This window comes from Python bivittatus, unplaced genomic scaffold, assembly GCF_059951505.1.
Source record: "Python bivittatus isolate LINGU-HERP-01145 unplaced genomic scaffold, Pbiv_v1 ctg000220_np1212, whole genome shotgun sequence".
NCBI classification, from domain to species: Eukaryota; Metazoa; Chordata; class Lepidosauria; order Squamata; family Pythonidae; genus Python; species Python bivittatus.
In genome coordinates, this window is record NW_028277048.1 from 15648212 (window position 1) to 15671485 (window position 23274).

Sequence of the window (23274 nt, forward strand, 5' to 3'; positions counted from 1 at the left end):
ATTCTTTTTTAAAAAGAGTCCTCTTATTTGCTCCCAAAGGTACTGTTTACCATGAAGTACATGGCAGCAAGATTTTTTTAAATTAAAAAAAGGCTCATGCACTACCCGTTTTTCCTGTGAATCCCTCCTCTGCCAAGTTTCCCCCATCCCTGCTCACAATACTATGGCATTTCAGTAGCCATGGACCCCTCTTCCATCTGGGGCAAAGGGCACTCACACCTCCCTTCACATCCTCACTGTTTGGGCCTCAAGTCATTCCTCTCCCCAGGGACCCGTTCCCACTCTTTTACTAAACTCTGATTCCCTCCCCAGCTGGATAAAACCTCCCTCTGGGCACTAGAAGGCAGCCAGCCAATCACAGAGGGACAAAGGGCAGGATCAAGGCTGCCAGAATGACAAATGCTGAGGCTGACACTTGTGGATAGTCAGTTGATGAACTGAGATCTCTTAAGGGAGAATCCTCCTGTCCTGGCACCAGCAGCAGGTCCTGGCTACAAGAAGGTAACAAAGGTGCTGGAGCTCATTGTCTTCTCCTGGACTCTGGGCAGACTGCCATTTGTAAGGATAAGATACAAGCACCCTGGATGCAGCAGAGGCACCATTCATGAGTTCCAGGCACTGTCACTAGACTACCTAGCAACATAATTCTTCCTTGCATCTTGCTACTCATAGCCGTGGATGCTTCATGGCTTCTACCTACAGCCTCCAAGGAAACTGGACTCCTCTAGCCACACTGGCCTTACTATGGACTTCTTTGGCTTGGGTTGAGGGAAAGCCAGGGTGTCCTTCCTGCAGGATGCCCCCACTGGAGCCCAGTGCTGAGAAAGCCTTCCTGGTCGAAGTAGCCAAGCAGCAGATACTCCAGAAACTGAACCTGAGCGAGAGGCCCAACATCACCCACCCTGTGCCACGTGTGGCGGTGGCCAATGCCCTGCGGCGACTACATATGGGCAAAGCCTGGACAGATGGGCTGGGGCACGTCTCCAGCTGGGAAAAAACAGAGTCTGATGAGCAGGGGTACGAGATCATTAGTTTTGCAGAGACAGGTGAGTCCCCATAGCTCTTCCAAGTATGTAACCCAAGGACTGAATATCCTAGACTAGAGATCATTTATGTTTACATTCCTCTGCTCCATAATCGCTACATATAAAAGTATTCTTGGAGAGCAGAGGCTACAAATTACTCCTGAAATCTAACCCATGGTTTAGGTTAGAGCCTGACTATGTGCTGAAATATATCAGTAGCAAGAGGAGAAAGGTAATGCCTGTTTTGGGTCTACTGATGAATGGAAACAAATTACAAATTTCTCATCAGATCTAGCTTCCTATGGCATCTCAAATCTGCAGAGAGATCATCTCCCTCCCAAAGAGCTGCGTATTTCCATTGTCTGCAATATGTACCCTTGGGATTATCTTAACATTATCCAAACTGCTGGATCTTTCAAACGTGCTAGACCAGGGGTTTTCAAACTTCTTGAGGCCTTGGAACTTGTTAGTTAAAAAAGAAAGAAATAAAATCCCAGAACCCCTGATCAAGAGATAAAGCTCTTGATATAAAACTGGCTGCATTCAAGTTAACTTCTTTTGCACTGTTTCTCATGGAACCCTACCATGTTGAAAGACTACAATCCCTATTTACCTTTTTCAGTGTGGCCATCAGGTTGGGGAATACTATACTATCATTGCAGGTTTTGCCATACTGAAAAAAGAGAAGAAGCTAAAAACCATATGATCAGGAACACCAGGCGGACAAAAGAATAAATTCTGTTCCCCCACAGTCATTGAGGACTCTATCATATTGACTTATTATCTTTTTTAAAAATGCCTGCTTTCCTGCAGCTGTTGCTCTATTTCTTCTGTCTTCTCTGCTTAAAATGCAATCTGAGATGGGATAATGGGGTGCAGCTGGAAAAAATGATAAAGCCAAAAGGTTGCTTTCTTTAATTTATATAAACAAATGTCTTTGATAGCCAACAGGCAGATTTAGAAGAAGCTTGCCTGTCATTCATTCTTCAGCCATATAGAAGGCAGGTAGCTGCAGGAATATTCTACACTGTTGGGTAGACATTGTACTGGATTACTGTTTCATTAATTCAGAAATCTGTCCATCTCTCTGATTTCATCTTTTTGGTTTGGCCCAGCAAATCCCAGGACTCAAGGTTCTTGGGCAATTCTCTACTCATCACAGTGGTCAGGCTTCTTGGTGGACTGAACCCTTTGTATCCATAGCAGGCAAGGACTGATTCATCTAAGGGTTGCTCTGCTGAAAGGTGCTCAGGCTTAATTCATGTATGTGCAGTTACTTATTTCTGCTATGACTTTTGTACTTATGCCTGATGGAAATCCATATAGAACATTGTGTGGCGAACAGGCTCAACATGTACATGGTCATCACATACTGGACAAACTTAACTATTAAGCTTCTGAGCACATTATTGTAAGGTTGTTCATGATTTTATGATGTACAGACCAACCACACCAAAGATATATCTCTAAGTAGGCAAAAAAAAAAAGAAAAATTATTGAACGCTGCTCAGAGTATGAGTGAAATTATTTTATTTTTGCATGCACTTTACTCATGACTTGATTTCTTAAACACTGAAATAATGCTGTTGTAATTACAATAATTACTACTACAGTACTATTAGGTTGCTTGCACTGAGTAGCTCAATTTAAAATTCAGACGAGAGAAGGAGTTGAGCTAAGAAACTCACTGGGTGCCCCTTGGACAAATCCATGGTCTCAGTCTAACAAGCTGCATTGGTCATCCCACCCTGGTGCCTTTCCAACTTGTTGGGATTCTTGGCTGGCATGGTTTTCGAAGAAAATTAACATACATGAGGCTAAATGCAAATGTAGCAAATAAGCAGGGACAAAAAAAAATCCTCATTCACCTTGTTAGAAGAAGAACTTGGGCTCTAGTATGGGGCTGGCAGCTTAGAGGCTGACACTGATTTTTGCCTTGACTCTTTTCTCCTCTTCAGAGCCTTCTGGCCTCCTTCAGTTCCAGCTCACCCATACAAAAGGCCAAGCCATGCACATCCTGAAGGCTCAGTTGTGGCTGCACCTCAAGGCACACCAAAACATCACAATTCAGATCTACGTGGCGGGACAGCCACCAGTGGTCCTGGGACAGCAGCAGCTGGGAAGTCAAGGGAGTGGTTGGCATACCTTCTCCCTGATGCCAGCTTTGCAGAGCTTCTTTGAGCATGAAGACAAAACCTTACGCTTGGAGTTGCAGTGTGAAGGCTGCCATTCTAACATTGCATCGTTGATGACTACCAGTAGCAACTCTCATCAACCATTCTTGGTGGTGAAGGCAAAGATAAAAGAATCTGGCCATCGGGTCACCAAACGCAGCCTGAGCTGTGACCAGAACTCAGATTTGTGCTGTCGAAAAGACTACTATGTAAATTTTCGGGACATTGGTTGGAATGACTGGATCTTCCAGCCAGAGGGTTATCAGATAAATTATTGCATGGGTGAATGCCCCATGCACCTGGCTGGTGTACCTGGTGTGGCAGCTTCCTTCCACACTACTGTCTTCAATTTGGTCAAAGCCAACAACATCCCAATCTCAGGCCATTCTTGCTGCGTCCCCACACAGCGACGGGCCCTTTCTCTGCTGTACTTTGACCCCAATAGCAACCTCATCAAGACAGACATTCCTGACATGGTTGTTGATGCTTGTGGTTGCAGCTAAACATGGGGTGGTAAGCAGAGGGAAAGCTGAAAAGCACAGAGAATAGGAAATGGGGTTACTTTCTTTCCACTGGACTCCCATGAACGTCAAAGAGCTCTGAGCCAAGTTGAGGGGGTGGTATTACCATATGGACTCTTTTCAAAAGAGCAACAGTGTACAAGCTACAGTACGGTGTAAACCAGCCTGTTTTCTTACCATTGTATATTGTATAACATAGGGCTGGCCAGGGCTGCCAACAGTCGTCTGACCTTCAGGACACTGTATTTGTCTTCCTTTCTGAGGTTGCTACTTGATAGACCCTCCAAGTTCTTCCCCTAAGCTCTCCCCACCCCACTCCCAGTAGCTTCGTTCATCTCTCTTTCCCCCTGTTCTGTGGGGAGAACGTCAGGAAAAAAATGCCTCTGGAATGTATAGGAGTCTGCATACATGGTATACATAGGATTGCCTTTGATGCACTCAGCATTTCAGGGTAGGGTTGGAGCAGAGGAGGCCCAGACAAGAGCTTCAATCACACACATCTTTTCAAATATAACTACTTGCCCCTAAAGGCAAATCTCATGGTGCATTTAAAAGTTCTCATTGTTGCTCTTCTCATCTTCATGGTGTTCTTCTCCATCCAAGGCTCCAGATGGACTGGGCAAAGTTTACTGGGAAAATCCTTCACTGGATGGGCAGAAAAAGAGAGAGACCAAGAAGAACTGTTCATATCCACACCCAAAGGACTCTGAATATGTTTTGCCTTTTGTATTGTCTGTGAGATTTATTGCGTTTCTGTTAATGTATCTATGTTATTTTATTTTTGGAATGACATTAGCAACAAAACAAGTTTCAAATAAAAATACAATCACAGTTCAGCGTATTCTGAGAAATGTGTGGACCACCTTAAAATGGGCTTCCTGAATGAAAACTGGACTCAAAAAGCAGACACTCTCTTTCCACAAGAATCCACTGTTAGGATTCAGCCACAGCTTTACTTTTGTTCCCTTTCCTCCTTCCCAATGCTCACAAGCTTCTCCATCTCCCACCTCCTGCTGCACCAAACTTTGACTCTAAGCCAGTTTTCCCACTATCTGTACATTTAGCAAAATTCCTGAATCTAAACTCTCAGCTTTTCTGTCACTCCACCATGAATTTTCATCACAATGAAAACTGTGGTTGGGGCGGAAGTTGGCCTACACACTAAAGCGATATATGTATGTGGTGCTTAGGCCTGCTCAGAGAGCCAGAAAGATCCAGATCACTTCTCATTTAGGAAGGAAGGAAGGAAGGAAGGAAGGAAGGAAGGAAGGAAGGAAGGAAGGAAGGAAGGAAGGAAGGAAGGAAGGAAGGGACTTTAATATTTAATTTTTTTTTTAAAGGGAGTGTTTAAATTTGAGATCCCTTTTGAGTTTGAGACCTGAGAGAAATGGCTCTTCACCATCACTGCTCTCATGCTGTGGATTGGCCCTGGTGGCGCTTCTAGTTTTTACCAGTTGCGGCAGGTTTTCTTTTTAAAAAAATGAGAATGTTATGAAGCTGTGGGGAACATTAATTTGATCTCTTAGTTATACATTTGACAGGACGTTGCAGTTAATACTTGTTCTCTGATTGCCTGAATAATATACAAATCTATCTGTATCTCATTCTCGTATCCACCACTGCACAAAGGACCTTCTTCTGCAGCCTTTTTCTCATCCTCAGACCATTGCAGAGGCAGCCTGGTGTTTTCCCTTCCCTCCTCACACAGGTCTTACCGGACAGTTTACATAATCTCATTGAGAATTGCTTGATAATGTCATCTGTGGCTAGAATCTTCCCACTTCCCATTGGTTGTGTTTAGGATGCTCCTTATATATACATGCATAGGGCTATTTTAAAAGAGTCTCTGTGTATTTTTAAAACATGGTTCGATACTTTTTTGAAAGAAAATATGATTAGAGGGGTTCAGAAACAGGATTAATAAATTTGCAGATGATACAAAGATGGTGAGGGTAGTAAACATTTTAGAGAGTAATATCAAGAATCTTGAAAAGCTGGAATAGTAGGTAGAAACCCGCAAGATGAATTTCAACAGGGAAAAATGCAAAGCCCTACATCTGAGTAACAATAATTAAAAATATGAGTACAGGACATTGTGGGGAGGACTATGCTGGGCACCAATACATGTAAAAAGGATCTGGGTCTCGTGGTGGATCAAAAGCCAAACATGATCCAACAGCATGATGCAACTGCAAAAAAAAAAAAAAAAAGGAAAGACAGACAGACAGACAGACAGAAAGAAAGAAAGAAAGAATGCAATTCAAGGCTGCATCAATAGAAGATTGATTGATTGATTGATTGATTGATTGATTGATTGATTGATTGATTGATTGATTTAGGATGCTGCCTGACCCCAACCAACTCTAGGCAGTTGGTTCATGATAGGTAACACTTTCTTTCTATTCTGCGCTAGTCAGACTGCATCTTGTCGTATTCTGGGCACACATTTTAGGAAACACACTAACAAATAAGAGCTTGCCAGGGGAAGGCCAGCAAGATGATAAGCCACTGGAAGGAAAAACTTACGAGGAACATTGGATAGGTTAAACCTGGAGAAGACTGAATGAGACATGATCGTTGTCTGAACAGCTATCATGTAGAAAATGGGCCAGAATTGTTCAGAGTTCTTCAAGAAGTTATAGCAAGAAACAGTGGGTTTAAGTCACCAGGAAGTTGGTTTCAGTAGGACATCAGGAAGAATTCCCTAATGGTAAGAGCTGTTCAGCAATGAAACTGCCTACAGCTGGAGTTGTTTAAACAAAGCCTGGATGGATGGCTGTTCTGGATGCTGTAGTAATGAATTCCTGCACTGGGCAAGGGGTTGGGCCACATGATCTCCAAAATCCTGTCCTACCCTTAGCTTCTATGGTTGTATGAAAAAAAACAGGACTAAAATCAGTCTAGTGTAGAAAAGAAGGTTGATCTAAACCATGAAACAGAACCAGGTTCTGCCAGCTGTATTTTGCTGCTTCTGTCCCAGATGAGTTTTCTGCTGCTTCTGCCACAACAGATTTCAAGCAACCATACTCTCTACTGCTTTTATTTGAGGGAGGGGCATCATTTTGCCTACTCTTGCACCACTTTGCCTACACCACGGATGCAGAGAGTGAGGAAGATGACCTTGATAGAGATATGCAAAAGCTGTTTCCTAGGCAAAACAGGCTTAAGCATTGTTAAAGCCTAGAACATAGATGACATTCAGAAGCAGCTCACACAGATTCCTCCCTGATTCACTGGACGATAAGGAGGAGGAGGAGGGACAGCACAATCAGACTTGCAAGATTCAGTTATTGTATCCAGTCTGAATAAAAAGAGTTTTAGCCTTCCCATGGAGTTGATTTCCTGGTCTGATCTGCCTAGCGGGGCTGACAATGGGCAACTTCCAAGTGCTGATAACCACTTCCTGACAACACCGTTATTCCCTTGAGATTTCATCATGTTCAATATATGGGAGCTTGAGTGAAATTGGCATGAATTCTGTTTGTTTTGCTTTTTAACCAGAGCGACAGATCACAGGCTCAGAGGAGGGGTGCAGGGTAAAGCAGAAGAGCACCCTCAAGGTTCCTCACAAAACACCACCACCACTACCATACTGGTGACCAGTCACATGGGCAACTTGCAAGATGGCTAACACTCCATCCTAGGTGCACTCCCCACCTGTGGTCACCCAAAAATAAATGATGCCAACTCGCTGGGAAGTGTATGGAAATTTCAGAGCGAATCTCCTGTTTCAAGCAAATATGTCCCAACTATATCCACAACAAGCCATGAACACTCCCCCCTCCCAACAAATAAATATCTAGTATCTAATATCCTCTTAGTTCAACTGACAGGTACTAACTCTTTCTGAATGGTTTTGGGGGTGGCTAAGAAATGGCTTTGCTTGCTCTGCTTTTCAGTCAAAAGAAGAGCTGTGCAGAGCATAATAAACACAAGTTTGCTCTAACGCTCTGTGAAAGAAATGCTGCTCAAAGTCCAGTGTTGCATGGCAGCTCAGAAGTCCATGATCATCTCTCAAGCCAAGTTGGTTCCCCTCTCTCATGGCCATGGATCTGTTGCTTGGCAAAGTACAGCGCAGAGAGCAAAGGGCAGCTTTCATCAGCCAGGACTCTTTGTGCACAATCTATTGCTCTGGTCACTCTGTGCATGAGCAGATCACATTGTGATCTTATTCCTGGCTCAGGAAGGATCAGACAGACCCTGATACTTCCATCATAGGCTTACATCTACTTGCAGTGTGCATGTTCTTTGGGTTCCCAGCTGATATTAATTTGAGAGTTCAAAAGACAATTCAATTCAACCCAAGCAAAGAGCTCAACTTTCTAACCCCCCAAATAAACAGGATATCCCATAACAAGAAGTCTGTCCAACTGAAACTGTTGCTCTTGCACAATGCTTATTAATGAATAATGATTCCCAGTGGCAGTTATAAATAAGAAGTTGGGGACTGTCTGAAACTGCGTTATGAGGGCTGGAAGAAGTCCCCCTATAGTCTCTAAAAGAGGTCACTACATTGAGTCCAGCTGAAAACTTTGTTTTGGCACAAATCCTCAAATGTACATGACCACATACAGCCAGAAAGTGGGCACAACTAAGAAACAATGGCTTTGCACTTCACTATAAGTTATGAGCCTTATTATTAAACTCGTCACCCAAATATCCAAGATGACTAGGTGGCCCTGAATCGCATGTAATATCCTATGGTCTCAGGCCCCAAACTTATTAGGGACTACACAAACTCAGTTCCTTGTTTTCTGCAACACATATTTTAGCTGTGGTTGCCATGGCACAGACACCTGATAAGAGTCCAGTGCTGAAAGCACTGGGATGGACACAGCTGAGTGCTATGCCATCATAATGAGCATTCTCTGATGCTTAAATCTTATGGTAAGAGAACATCTCTAGTTCCTCATTTTTTAAAATTACTTTTGGCTATTATTGCTATGAGGATGTGATGCTTGATAGAGTTATGTATGCAAAGAAAGTGTTCTCCTGGACAAGGTTCAGTCCTATCTGGGATGAAACACTCTCCTTGGTGTGTTAACATACACTTTTGAGCCTAAACCTTATTATGAGGTATATACTGGTATAGTGGCAGCATAGATATGCTGGGAATTGAGTGGTGTACAAAGTTAATAAATAAATAAACATTGACAGTGGCTGGATTGACACAACACGCTAACCCAGTCTACTGGCTTAGTAGGTTATGTAAATTCAGCCACCGTGTTTTGTACATAGAGTTTATGCTTAAGAATGGCTTCTTCAAGTATAATGTTTGAATCCAATTGAATTTCTTATGCTCAGACAAAGCTCTGGGCTGAATGTTAACTCTGCCAACTCATAGGGAAAATGTAGGTATACAGCTTGTGGTAGCTGAATATTTATCAGTGGGTTCAGGCTGCTAATAATTTGCTTATTTGTAATTGCACTCATTACCGTATCATTTTTGCACACTGCACATTAGATTTGCCTGGAGAGAATTCAAGTTTATCTTAAAGGGGACAGTTCTCTGTTTATGGGACTGCATTTGTCCAGCATAATTGCTTTGGACAAGGAATCATAGAGACCCATTTTGCTCTGATTTGCCTTACCTATACCGTTGTCACCCCATGGACTTCTGTGAGAAAAGCTGACAGATAGCAATTGGGCATACATTGAAAAGATAATGATGGTCATTTAATATATTTACACCACTTCCTGTACAAAAACACATCAAAGCTATTTACAGCATACACACACACACAAAAAAACATAGTATACAAATTGTATGTAGTAAAATGAACAGGAGAGGGGGAAAACCCATCCATCTAACGGTCATTCAGAGAAGGCCTGCATGAAGAAATAGGTTTTCAACATCCACCTAAAAGTTGTAACAATAGGTGCCTCACAGATTTCAGGGAAGAGAACATTCCACCATAGTGAAAGACCACCCGTGGCCTCTTGGTTCTAGGCACGAGCAACTGGACCTCCTCCAATGATCACTCAGGTCTGTAATGTTGAAGGTGATCCATCAGGTATTCTGGTCTCCACTGTTTAGGGCCTTATGCATCAATCAGGTTTTAAGCAAGACCTGATGGTATCTAATAGGCACCCAGTGCAACTACTTCAGCAGAGGAGTAACATGCCCATGGCCAAGAACCCTCTCAGCAACCTGGCCATCATGATCAGGGCAGTTTCTGGACCAAGTACAAGCACTGATCCACAGAATACATTACATTAATCTAAGCCCAAAGTAAACAGTGTGTGAACAACATTAGATAGATCCATTGGTTTGGGATGTTTGTGCCAGAGCCAAAATGTGTGTTTTGGGTCCAGATACAGAACAGCATCAGATTGTTTTGCTCTGGAAATGTGGTTATTCCAGGCAAAAATAACTTGTTTTATGGGAAGGTAACAACAGGAAAAAGCCAAGACTGAGGGGTTTCCTTGTTGATGCCCCATGCATATCATGCTAATGGTGATGTGGGGAGCAATGAAACATGGAAAGCAGCAGGATAGCTCTTTGCACAGCCATTGTGATGTTGGGAAGGATCCATGTGTCACTTGAAGGCTCCCTCCCTCCCGTCTTTTGCCGTATGGTCACAGGCAGCAATGGCTGAGGGGAGGCTGGTGTGATGAAACATCCAGCAGACCTTGGGAACATGGAGGAGGGAGAAGGACTGTTACAGATAACATTCCTTAGTCCAGGGGAAGGAGAAGCATGAGAAAGACATTCAGTGTAACTCTGCCTTAATCACAATAGGTATAAGTTGATCTGAAGAATTCCTTAGGGAAGCTACCAAGAAACTGTTACATTACCCTACTAGCAATAAAGATCTTTTCAGAAATTCAAGTGGCCTTATGCATCAATTAGTTTGTTTTCTGAGTTTGCCAGGCACAAAGGGCTTGACAGCAAAGGTGGAAGGGAAGGGAAGGGAAGGGAAGGGAAGGGAAGGGAAGGGAAGGGAAGGGAAGGGAAGGGAAGGGAAGGGAAGGGAAGGGAAGGGAAGGGAAGGGAAGGGAAGGGAAGGGAAGGGAAGGGAAGGGAAGGTGTTGGAAAAACCAAAGGCAAGCAGGCTGGTGAGATATAGGGATGCCACACTGGGAGTTGGTGAGACCAAACAGGAATAGGTTCACAGGCCATGTGAAGGAGGCAACAGTGGCCCATGTGTCCTGGTTTCTGAAGGAGGGTGTATGTGATGCATACAGCCCTGCCCTACACACCCTGTATTATGGGGTCTCTACAGGTTTTCTTAGTTGAAACCTGGAACAAAAAAAGTGTTCCACATTTTATATCTGCCAAACTGTAGGCAATCTAGAAGAGTTCAGAGCTTGGAAGACCTTTCGGTGACCTCCAAGAATGAAGCTAAAAAGTACTTAGTACTAAAAAGTACTAAAAAGTACTCTTGAGTTGGGGGTGGGGGTGTCCTACTTTTGATGTCAGATTCTCTTTCCTTTTTTAACTGTTTCTCATTTGCAACCCATTCCACTGGATTCAATGGAAACTTTTCGCTTCTAGAAGAGAAAGTACATATTTATGAATATTTTCCTCTTAATAATTTGCATTATACTTTAGCTGTGCAAGGGATTATTCATCAGAAGATGTGTGTATTTATTTTTCATTCCCCCAAAAATGGAAAGCCAATTCAAACATACATATTTAATATCATATTCAACTGCATGCTTTGGACATAAAATTACTTTCATGCTGTTTTGTCCATCTCTACTTTTTTATTGGATTTTTGTTAAAAATAAATTGTTTTCTGGTTTCTGCAGTTTTGTTTTGTTTTGTTTTGTCTTATTTCGTTCCATTTTGGCTTAAATTGTCTTTTCCAAATTAAAGAAAAAGCAAAAGCAGCTGTAGTGACCATGAGGGGGGGAAAATCCAGATTACACCAGAGCTGTAATGAATCAGACAAATGAAAGTCTGTAAAATAGCATGCAACTTTTCAGTTTCCACTAATTCCTCATCATGAAATAATTATTTTATTACTGATTTTAGCTGCTTGAATCAGCTAGCAAGAAAATAAAGTATATACTTTTTAAAGAATGCATATTTTTGATCAGTTACTTATAAATTTTAAAAATTAAGGTCTTTGTGAAGGTATCTAGTAAATGTTTCCAGGCACGTTTGTACAATTTCACAAGATGCATATCTATTTAGGATTCTCTGAAATGTCAGACTGGTGATGCCATTCCTCTTGAATGAACCACTGCGCTAAAGGATTTTGGTCCTGACCCAGCCTGCTACCTTCTGTGTGCACTAATCAGCCCAGATGCCCAATTTTTGAACTGAAAAATAATTCTCACAATTATGGAATCCAGCGTGTTTGACAAAATGCACAAGCACTTTCTGTCCAATTATTTTATGAGAAAGTAGACGATTCCCATCTTTCAGAAGGTTCTTCCAATGACAAGCATGATTGCAATGAGCAGGGCAGCCATGAAGGCTTGTTCAGGGAAAGCAGATGTGCTACTGCTCTGAGCTTTGCTCCTCATTTTGCCCCTATGATATATAGATCAAAATGTAATTATTAAAAGCGGTATATTTATTTCTTGCCAGCATCAATGTTATCATGGGGATATAAACAAAGTTTGAGAACCACTGACTCAATATGTTGTGTGAATCAGGCCGGTGATTGGCTCAAAGACTGTCTCTGGTGGTGGTCCCTAAGACAGTTCACACAATAGTCTCAATCATGTCTGATGCAAACCATTGTTAAATTACTTATCCAGAAAACCAGCTACAGTCCTGATTTGCTTAGAATAATCATCTTGGTCAAGATACCAGCAGGCACCTTTACAGTGGAAGGCTGGCCATGCTTTTTGCTTTTTTAACAGATACATTAAAAGCATAAAACATAATCTGTGGTAGTGTGATTCAGATCAGGCCACCACAGACAGGATGGAGAAAAGTTAAGGCTACCAGGCTGGGACTGCAAAAATCCAGATGACTGCTGGATGGTAGTAGAGAATTGGCCTCCATCCATTTTACGGGCAGGCATGTTGGTGAAGATAAATAAAGGAAAAAGAAAAGATGGGGAGCAACCTTATTTTGCTGCCACTCCCACCTCCCATCCAGAAGAGTTAACTTCAAAGTAACTGAAGCTCTCTCTGTTTTTTAAGGGCATCACAGAAAAAAAAACCCACTTGTTTTTTATGAACACTGCCACGACCACCATCTTGACTTTTGTTACCATATTTGATAGAGACCCCCATTTTCAGGTCTGGACAAGATAAAAAATGTAAAGTGTATAAAGCTGCAACTCAAACAAATAAAGAACCAATTATAATTACAATGTTCTGACATAACTATAAATTTACCCAACAGCTGTGTTCAAACACAATGCTAGGTTTAAAAATAATCCAGCTTCACATATTCTTCACATGTAACCTGAACCTCCTTTTGTGAAGTGTGTGTTTCTGTGGAAGTTTCTCTCTGCCTCATATTTTGAAGATTAAACAGAAGTACCAGCTGCAGCATTTTTGACCCCAAGGCCTAATTGTTACTAAAGTGCTGGGTTGGGTCACACATCACATTTAGCGGGAAACAATGTTTGGAATTATACAACATAGCAAGCCACAAAACAGATAAATGATGGCTAAGGACAGTATGTGTGAGCATACATTGTGATTTATTTGGTTTTGGCTTAGTGTATTGTAAAAATCCCTCATTATCAAGCATAGTATTCCCCTATCCCAGCAGCCATATAAGTCCTGTAAATAAATAAATACATTATCATAGCTCACAAGCAATAGTTTATGCCTTCTTCACACTGTGCAGACTCAGTAATAGTGTTTTATTCCACAAACCTTTATTAATATAAACCATGACTTAGCATGATGTGTGAACTGTGCCACTAACTGAATCTGCAGCTTGGATTACTACTATGCACTCTACGTGGGGCTGCTCTTGAAGACCACCTGGAAGTTACAACTGGTCCAGAATGCAGCAGCACGCGCAGTGTTGGGCGTCCCTCGGTTTACCTATATTACACCCCTTCTGGGTGAGCTGCACTGGCTCCCAATTTTCTCCTGGGTGCAATTCAAGGTCTTGGTTATTACCCTTAAAGCTGTAACATGGCATGGGACCAGGTTATCTGCAGGCCTGCCCCTCCCTGAGGACATCTGTCCATTCCACCAGAGCAGACAGGGTGGGCATGCTCCAGGTCCCTTGCCATCTTGTGGGGCCTTGGAAGCATGCCTTCTCTGCTGCGGCCTCTGCCCTATGGAACACCCTCCCCACTAAGATCCGACAGGCCCCTTTCCTTTTATCCTTTCAGAGCGTATTTAAAACCTGGCTCTTCCCCCAAGCATTGGGAGAGGGCGGAGCCAGGATGGAATGAAAACGTGGGTGCATTACAGAAGTGTGGCTGAGGTGCCAGGTCTTTTTGTTTTTATTTTATTGCTGTTGGGTTTTATACTGTTTTATAAGAGCACCAGGTTGGTGTAGTAGTTAAGCCACTGGGCTAGAGACTGGGAGACTGAGAGTTCTAGTCCCGCTTGAGGCGCATGAATCCAGCTGGGTGACTTGGGACTGGTCTCTCTCTCTTAGCCCTGGGAAGCAGGCAAGGGCAAACTTGTCAAGAAAACTGCAGGGACTAGTCCAGGCACTCACCAGGAGTCAAAAAGTGACTCAAAGCCACACACAGATTGTTTTATACTATTTTTATACTGCTTTTTTGGTTGCAAGCTGCCCACACTTGTTTTAAGATGGGCGGCTATATAAATGTTTTAAACAAACAAACAAACAAATAAATAAACAAACTGAAGGTCTGTTATAAGTTCTGGTTTTAGGAAAATCAAAATGGCGGCCACTTGGGGTTTCGACAAGACACTAAGCTGTAACATTTGGTTCAAGAGACAGGCTGTGAAACAGTAACACATACTTATTAACTGAGATGTTTAACTTGACTTGTCATGGAGACACACTCACTATATCAGAGTGGGTTACCTGTGGTTAATGTTAAGCTGGTGAACCTCTACACTGCCGGTTTCCTCTTCTTTCTCTGTTCTCCACCATCTTACTTTCCCTTGGGCTTCCTCCCTGCTGTTGATGCCTCTCTCCTGCTTCCCATAAGAACCTGCACCTACAACCCAGAAAAGGCCAGTGTTTATCAGTTTTGGAAACAACTGTTTCCCCTGCAGTAGAAAGTCACCTTTGATCTATTGCATTTGGGAGAAAGAGGACCCATTGTGATCTCAGTTTATTTACCACTTTATTTGCACTTTTAAAGGAAAACATATTCTCCCGGGGTTGTAAGTGAGCCACCTGACCTCTACATACCACTTTTTAAAAAGATAATGTAACCAAATATAGAATAACCACATATGATAACCTATAAAGCACTGAAGCAACTCTGGTATGCAGGAGAAATGATCAAACAGGGGTAAATTACAATGAACTTGGCCAACTCAGCAATCTGAATCCGGCTGTTCTTCCTTTTCTACTCCACCATCTCATTTAAACATAATAGTGCTGCTGCTGTTCCATTCCCTATTTCCCAAACGTTGCTCTATTTTTACAAAGAGGATTTCAGTATCAAAGGCAGGATCAGAGGAGTAGCCCTCCCCAGCATGGAGGTGCATTTCTTGAATTCATGCTGATCACGCTTCTGGTACAGCCACATACCAAATTTCCCCTCTTCTTCCATATGGGAGGTGCACTTCAACCTTACACAGTTATTCTGCCTAGTTGGCAAAATCATTTGCCTCAAGTGAAATACTCCAGATTAATTTCAGGGCCTGGGGCAGTTCTGCTGAAAGGAGTTCTTGGCAAAATTCCCATCGGTAGTCCTCCTACACATTCTGTCCAAGCTTTCACCCAGCAAGGCAAGAGGTATAATCAAGAGGACCGTGCAGCGCTTTGGATTCAAGGCAAAAAGCCAGGTTGGTCTAGTGGTTAAGATACTGGACTAGAAACCAGGAGTCCGTGAGTCCTAATCCTCTCTTAGGCATGGAGGCCATCAGACGACTTTGGGCCAGTCATTCTCAGCCAAATGCACCTCAAAGGGTTGTTCTTATGGGGAAAAAGGTGGGTGAGAGCATCATGAATGCCTGCCTTGAGTTCTACAAAGTGGGATAGAAATCTAATAATAAATAGGTGCCTCAAAGCATGTGAGGCACTCACGTAGCACCAGCCTGCAACTCCTTAAAGCAGCAGTGTCTTTTCCTGAAATTGCATGGTTGCCCTCCATAGTTGCAGCATGATCCTGGAAAATAGTGCACGTGGTTTAAGGAGCTGCAGCCAAGCGCTCATGCAGACTCCACTGTGGTCTGAAACCTACTTTTGCCTTCACATCCAGAGCACTGTACAGTCTTAATAATCAAACAATCTAGGGCACTGCAAATTAGTCCATGAAAGTTTGGTCAAAGTTGACTCAGAGCAAAGAGTTCCAGAACCCATGGGATGGTTCAGAGTATTGAGCAGTATAGCACTGTCGAGAGATGACCAAAGTCAGAACATGCTGTCAGTAAAGGCAAGAATTAGGTTCATAGCCATTGATATTGTTCCAATGTTTGAATGTACCCAGACGAGGATTCCTATGTCTGTCTCAGCACAACTGATGCTACTCAGATTTGGTTACAGCTGTTGGAGAAAAGCTCTTCCTGAATAGTCCACTATTCTCAGGGTGCTCTTCTGAGGAGCCTGGCACTTCTCTGTCTCTTCAAACCCAGCACTCAATTCAATGGTATTATCTCCCACACTCCCTAGTAGGCTTGGTGGTAGTGACACTAGACAGTGTCAGGGGAGATAATTTTGGCCCTTGGGATTGGGCTCACCAAGACTTTATCCAGCTACTCTGGTCAGAAGAAGATCTTCTCAGAAGATTGCTGGCAGGCTTTCCTAGCAGCAAACAACATGGCAGCAGTATTTCAGTATAAATACCAGACAGTCCTCTCTGGGAATTCCAGAGTCATTCCAGGAAGTTAATATGGAAAGTTACAGAAATGCCTCTGAGGGCAGAGGCCTTGACTGTTATCAGAGGATATTCTGTCCATCAAACAATTAGGCTGACCTTGTCTTTTATCCATAGATCCTACCCAAACAATGGCTTATCTACTTATCTGAAGGACTGTTCTGTCCCTGACTGGGCCTTTAACTTTTCCCTGGTTTCCAGAGCCTTATGTCACCTTTGAGTGGTTAAATTTATTCTGGGTAAACAAAATCATAACATCCCTAGAAGAGCAACACTGGGAAATGGTCAGAGGCTTTGATGAATCTCCACAGTTTCCCTAAAAAATCTTGAATCCAAGCCCAGAGATATAATCTCCATGTTCAAATGTTGGAGCAAACCAACAAATTAGTCCTTGGGCCCTTTCCACGTGGAGTTTAGGTACAATTTGTTTTGTTTTTTGTTTGGACCTTCTCCTAATTCTCAAGCCCTGAATAATATCTTACTTCCAGAAACAACAGGTGAAAATGAGACAGAAAATTCCTAAACCAACCAAGCAACCAAAACCCTCAGAAACATAATTCTGGCCATCAAAGCCAATCTGAAATTTAAAGATATTAGAATTTTCTAAAAAATTATCAGGTCCTGATCCTGATATATAGAAATGAAGGTGATGTTTTGCCCATCTAGATAATATTTATATGTTAAATCTTTGACACACACACCCCCAAGTCCTGCTGTGCTGCCTCATCATGGCAGGCGGGGGTATTCCTGGGAAGGATAAGTGAAGAACATTGGAAGTGTATGCCAAAAGTATATATTCCCAGCAAGGTCACCCAAGATGTGAAGGTCACCCCAGCTGCCCAGCTAAAGCAAGCAGGCACCTATGTTGGGCAGCGACAGTATAGGAAGATGCCAGATCACTTTAGTGACAATGGCAAAGGCATCAATTCATGTTGCATGGGAGAAGGCAAGGGTAAACCACTGCTGTACTTTTACTAAGAAAACCACATGGATCTACTTCAGACACATGATACAAAGACCCAGCTTTCTGGAAAAGGCTGTAATGCTGGGAAAGGTGGAAAGAAAGAGAAGAAGAGGATGACCAGCAGCAAGGTGGATGGACTCAGTTGTAGTGGTGATGAGTGCACCATTGGGAGTCCTGAAAGAACAGGTTAGGAATAGATCATCATGGAGAAAATCCATAGATGTGATCGCAAGCAGTTGAAAATGACTTGATGGCACATAATCAATCAATCAATCAATCAATCAATCAAATCTTTGAATTCAAGCTATAATTAAAGTTGTGGGAGGGGGTGCACATCTTTTTTTATTTTTCATCTAAAAGATGTGTTTGATGTTTGAGTGGCATTTCAGAAACTAGACAGGGCTGGGACAAGAAACTGGATTGGTCCAGGACAAAACTAAATTGGATTTAATTTAAATTCAATAAATTAGATTCAGTTGATCTGATTATGCTCCATATAGCTAATCACTTGTCTGACACATTAAAATTTACATTTTGGCAGCAGTTTTTGGAGTTCTAGCTGTCACAGCACCTCCACCAATTTCAGTGGAGGGAGGAAGAATTTGAGATGAAATATATGTTTGGATTCTCAATCCAGAAAGGGTATATCTGGAATATCTGTTCCATGTCTCCTCCAACAGTTCCATTAGCAATATACCTATAAGCTCAAATCTACTGACCAGCCACATAATCGCCCTTTGGTACCTGCCAGCATTTCTAACTTTGAGGAAGAGCACGTCTTGTTTGTGGAATGGGAGACAATTGTACAACTAATGAAAAAGAAACCAAGACTGTCCCAACTAAATATGTGGGACAGCATTCTAGAGCGGGGAGAATCCCAGACAGGAAAGTAGAAGAGATGGGCAAAGCCCTCCTTCTTGCAGTCTAGTATCAGAAGGAGGAGGGGTAGAAAGGCCAGAAAGGGAATCCTTAACAGCTTCAGCCCACAAAGAGATGGAGATCCTATTCTTCTTACTATCCTGAGTCAAGAGGATAGAGGGGTGGAGATGTCTGTAAGGGAGGAGATCTCATCAGTTTTAGTTGACAAAGAAAAAGAAATTCTAGAAGCACAATGGTCCCCAGACACCCACGGCAGAAAGGGGGGAAACACCTGACACCTCAAAATACGAAGGGAAAGGGAATGAGAAATGGGAGAGGGAGATGGCATTAGGAATGAATCCAATGTTGTAGGAACTAGCAGTTCCCAGATTAGTGAGAACCATTGCAGCAACAAATCCTAGCTGTCTTCTGCATCCTTGAGGAAACTGGCCAAATATCTATTAAACTGGAAAGGCCGGAGGAAAAAGCGTAGAATTTAAACCCTGGGATGGATGGATGGATGGATGGATGGATGGATGGATGGATGGATGGATGGATGAATAGATAATTGATAGCTAGATAGCTAGATAGCTAGATAGACAGACAGACAGACACCAATAGAAGCAAATACGGGTAGCTCAGCATTGCTGTGGAGTCCTTGGGGTTCTTGGAGCTTGGTTGTTTTCTTGCAAACATTTCATTACCCGACTAAATAACATCTTCAGTGCTAGAATGGAATGGGGTTACACTCTGTTTATACAGTGGCATGCTCTGCCAGTGTTGGTGGGGTGTGGGTTTTGTTTTGTTTTATTTTTTCTCTCTGGTAGTTCCTTGATTACGGTATTGTTTACTGCTTGATTGTATGTCTGGTGATTATCTTGGTGTTAATCTCTGCTTATCTGGGTGATGATTGCTGGTGAGATGTTCTGGTCTTTTGTTTTCCTTTCTATTGTCTCTTTTGAATAGTGTGTAGATGTTGTTTATCTCTGTGTGCCTGTTGATGGCTGCCTTGTCTGAATACTAAGCTTCCAAGAATTCTCTTGCATTTTTGGATTTAGCTCGGTCTAAGATGCTGACAGTTTCCCAGTTGAACTTATGGTTAAGTCTGTCCATGTGTTGTGAGATTAAGGAGATTTCATCATGTCTTCTGACTGCTAGTTGGTGTTCATGGATACGCTCTGCCAGTCTTCTGCCTGTCTCTCCTACATAGTGGTTGTTACAGTCCTTACACTGTTGTAGGTGACTCCTGTTTTTTCTTCTTGGGCTACTGGGTCTTTTGGTTTGCTTAAGATGTTTTGGAGGGCTTTAGTTGATTTATGTGCTACGGAGATGCCATGTGGTTGTAATAATCTGTTGTTGGTTTCTGAGACGTTTCTGATGTATGGCAGTGTTATCAAGTACTCCATTACCAAAGTAACAACCCAACCTCCCACAAGAGGAGCTGTGTAAGAACATTATTCAAATGAGCACAAATGCACTGCAGCAACCCAGAAGAGCAGGAAAAGGAAACAGACCACCTATACAACATCTTCCAACAAAATGGATATCCATGCAACTTTATCAAAAAGTACCTGACCACTCAAGCCTATTACAACACAACCAACACAAGCTATGAAAAGGATAACACTAAAACAATATCTACACAGCCATCAACAGGCACACAGAGATAAACAACATCTACACACTATTCAAAAGAGACAATAGAAAGGAAAACAAAAGACCAGAACATCTCACCAGCAATCATCACCCAGATAAGCAGAGATTAACACCAAGATTATCACCAGACATACAATCAAGCAGTAAACAATACCGTAATCAAGGAACTACCAGAGAGAAAAAATAAAACAAAACAAAACCCACACCCCACCAACACTGGCAGAGCACTGTATAAACAGAGTGTAACCCCATTCCATTCTAGCACTGAAGATGTTACTTAGCCGGGTAATGAAACGTTTGCAAGAAAACAACCAAGCTCAGAGAACCCCAAGGACTCCATAGAGATAGAGATAGAGATAGAGATAGAGATAGAGATAGAGATAGAGATAGAGATAGAGATAGAGATAGAGATAGAGATAGAGATAGAGATAGAGATAGAGATAGAGATAGAGATAGAGATAGATAGGTAGGTAGATAGATAGATAGATAGATAGATAGATAGATAGATAGATAGATAGATAGATAGACAGACAGACAGACAGACAGACAGACAGACAGACAGACAGACAGACAGACAGACGTATGGAGAGCCAGTTTGGTCTAGTGGTTAAGGCACCAGGCTAGAAATTGGGAGATTGTGAGTTCTAGTCCTGCCTTAGGCATGAAGCCAGCTGGATGACTTTGGGACAGTCACTCTCAGCCCATGACGTCAGGCTTGGGTGACAAGCTAGTTGGTCAATTCCTGTTGCAACCAATGGATCAACATTCAGTTGATACCCAAAAAAGCAGACCCTGCACTAGGAAGAAAAGAAAATAGATAGATGGACAGACAGACAGACCTGACTGAGTATACTGCTGCAGTAGACAGATCTCCTGTAGTAATTGGCTTGTCTGGGGAGTCTACTGCAGATTAAACCAATTTCAGAATAAGGGATTACAAGCCTGGACAGCCTAGATTGACAGCTATGTCAGGCTGAATTATGACAAATGCCCTTCAGATGTACAGTATTAGAACTCTTAATCACAGAAATCTCATTGTTGGTAATATTGGCTTGGAATTCTGGGAACTGAAGTCTCAGTACATCTGGAGGACACTAGATAACAGCTATGCTCATTTTCTCTTTGGTCATCACTATATTTCAGTACAGGTAGTCCTTGTTCAGAGACCACTTGTTCAGCTACTGTTCAAAGTTATGACGGTGTTGAACAAGGGGATTTATGACCATTCCTTGTAGCTGCAGCCATCGCAGCACGCCACCGGTGACATGATCACTATTTGCGACCTTCACTGCCAGATTCCAACAAGTAAACTCAATGGGGAAGCTGGCAGGAGGTTGCAAATGGAGATCATGTGACGACAGGATGCTGTGACCATGCAGGATTCATCTAACAATGGCAACTGGAACTGCTGCAACTGCTATTGTAAGATAGAACAGTCACGTGATATTGCGCTTTACGACCATGTTGCTTAGCAATAGAGTTGTTGGTCCCAATTACTGTACAGGTAGTCCTCTCTTAACAACCACAATAGGGACCACAAAATTTGTCATTAAGTGGGGTGGTCATTAAGCAAAGCATCACATGACCACACCTGATTATACAACATTTTTGTGGCAGTTGTAAAATGAATCACACAGTTGTTAAGTGAATCACACAGTTCCCTTTTGATTTTGCTTGCCAGAAGCTGGGAAAGTCGCAAATAGCAATCATGTGACCCCATGATGCTGCAACCATCATAAGTGCAAGGATTACACCCGGATTACGATCACCTGACTGTGGGGGCGCTGTGAGAGTCATAAGTGTGAGGACAGGTTGTAAGTTACTTTTTTAGTGCTGTTGTAACTTCGGATGGTCACTAAATGGTCATTAAGCAAGGACTACCTGTAGTTAAGTGAGGACTACCTGTATTTTTTCCCCTAGGTCAATGACATCCCTTGATTTTTAGAAGATCTTTTCCAGCTTGCTTGTTCCAGTGTCATGTGACTCACTCCTTTACCTCATTCCAAGTCTCTCTCAAATCTTGTAGAGATACCGTGATGTCTGCCAATCTTGGTAGATTACCAACTCCTTGGTCCTGGGAATGTTCCTGGACAGCAGGCCTTTTGTTTGCATTTTCATTTGCATTACATGCTCTTGCAAATTAGTTTGTTTAGGGCATATGCTCTTTCATGTTCTCATTCCTTAACCAAGTGCTCTCCAGAAGATTTGAGACTACAACTCTCAGAATTCCCAGCCAGATTGTCATGGGGGAATGCATCTTTCTGTGGGTCAGGGCTGAGCTGCAAGTAGCAGTCATAACAGGGGAATGTGGGGGTATGCCAGTGGGAGATCAGAGCTGAGGGACCAAAGTGCAGGACAGTACATGGATGGATGCAAAGCCAGGTACCGCTGCCCAAACAAGAATTGAGGTGCAAAAGCAACAGATTTTTTAAAAAATCACCATAGCATTTCTTGTTTAGCATTATATCTAACTGGGGCCTAGACAGTGGATCTCAAATCAAATTTTAGAAAATCTTGGGGGGGGTTACCATCTTATCAATAGTTTGCCAGTGAAAAGTTTGATAATAATGGACCAGCTTCCCTGAAAACCCATGTGCTCATTGTTCTCTGAGTTTCTTTGTTGCACAGCTACAGGAAAGGATGGGTTGATTTGGGGCCCGTTGTAGAATGTGACAACTATAGGTGAAGCAGCATAGAGAAATGTTGCTCATTCTCTCAAGGGTATGCTTAGAATAAAGTCTCCATAAGGAGGAGGAGGAGAAGAAGGAGGGTTCCCCACTTAGATCATTACTGGCTGACTTTGAACGGCCATGAATTCTTGGAATTGCAATCTAATACAACTGGAGGCCATCAATTCAGTGAAGAAAAGCCAATGTAGTGGGCAAAGTATCAGAATTAAACTAAAAGCCACAGAAACCCAATTCCAAAGTATCAGAAAAGCACAATGCCTGGAGAAGATCAGCACCAAGGAGCAATTTCCACATACACATCTCTAAAAAGGCTGATTATTGACAGAACCATGCCATTCCTGGCTGGATTAATTTCAATTCATTCCTTCCTCCCTACTAATAATTTTCTTGAACACAACACTTGGCATTGTAACCACATTTGGTCCCTTGCATTTCCCACACAGCTGTGCCCCAAGGGCGAGAAAGGCCCCCCAGGGCGTTCCGTTAT

At 42.5% G+C, this 23274-nt stretch overlaps 1 protein-coding gene across 1 annotated transcript; it reads left to right on the forward strand.

Moving 5' to 3' along the window:
* Nucleotides 1–415: 415 nt before the first annotated feature.
* On the forward strand, nucleotides 416–4546 carry LOC103060389 (inhibin beta E chain-like). Its single transcript, XM_007434078.4, has 2 exons — nucleotides 416–1046; nucleotides 2984–4546. Exons 1-2 carry the CDS (start codon nucleotides 686–688, stop codon nucleotides 3700–3702), a joined length of 1080 nt encoding a protein of 359 aa, XP_007434140.1. The 5' UTR covers nucleotides 416–685; the 3' UTR covers nucleotides 3703–4546.
* Nucleotides 4547–23274: the final 18728 nt, after the last annotated feature.

Bases quoted from the DNA above. Each gene is read 5' to 3' on its own strand.
- LOC103060389 (XM_007434078.4), top strand. From the start codon at position 686: ATGGCTTCTACCTACAGCCTCCAAGGAAACTGGACTCCTCTAGCCACA. The intron at 1,047-2,983 runs GTGAGTCCCCAT...TCTCCTCTTCAG, and splicing joins CATTAGTTTTGCAGAGACAG to AGCCTTCTGGCCTCCTTCAG.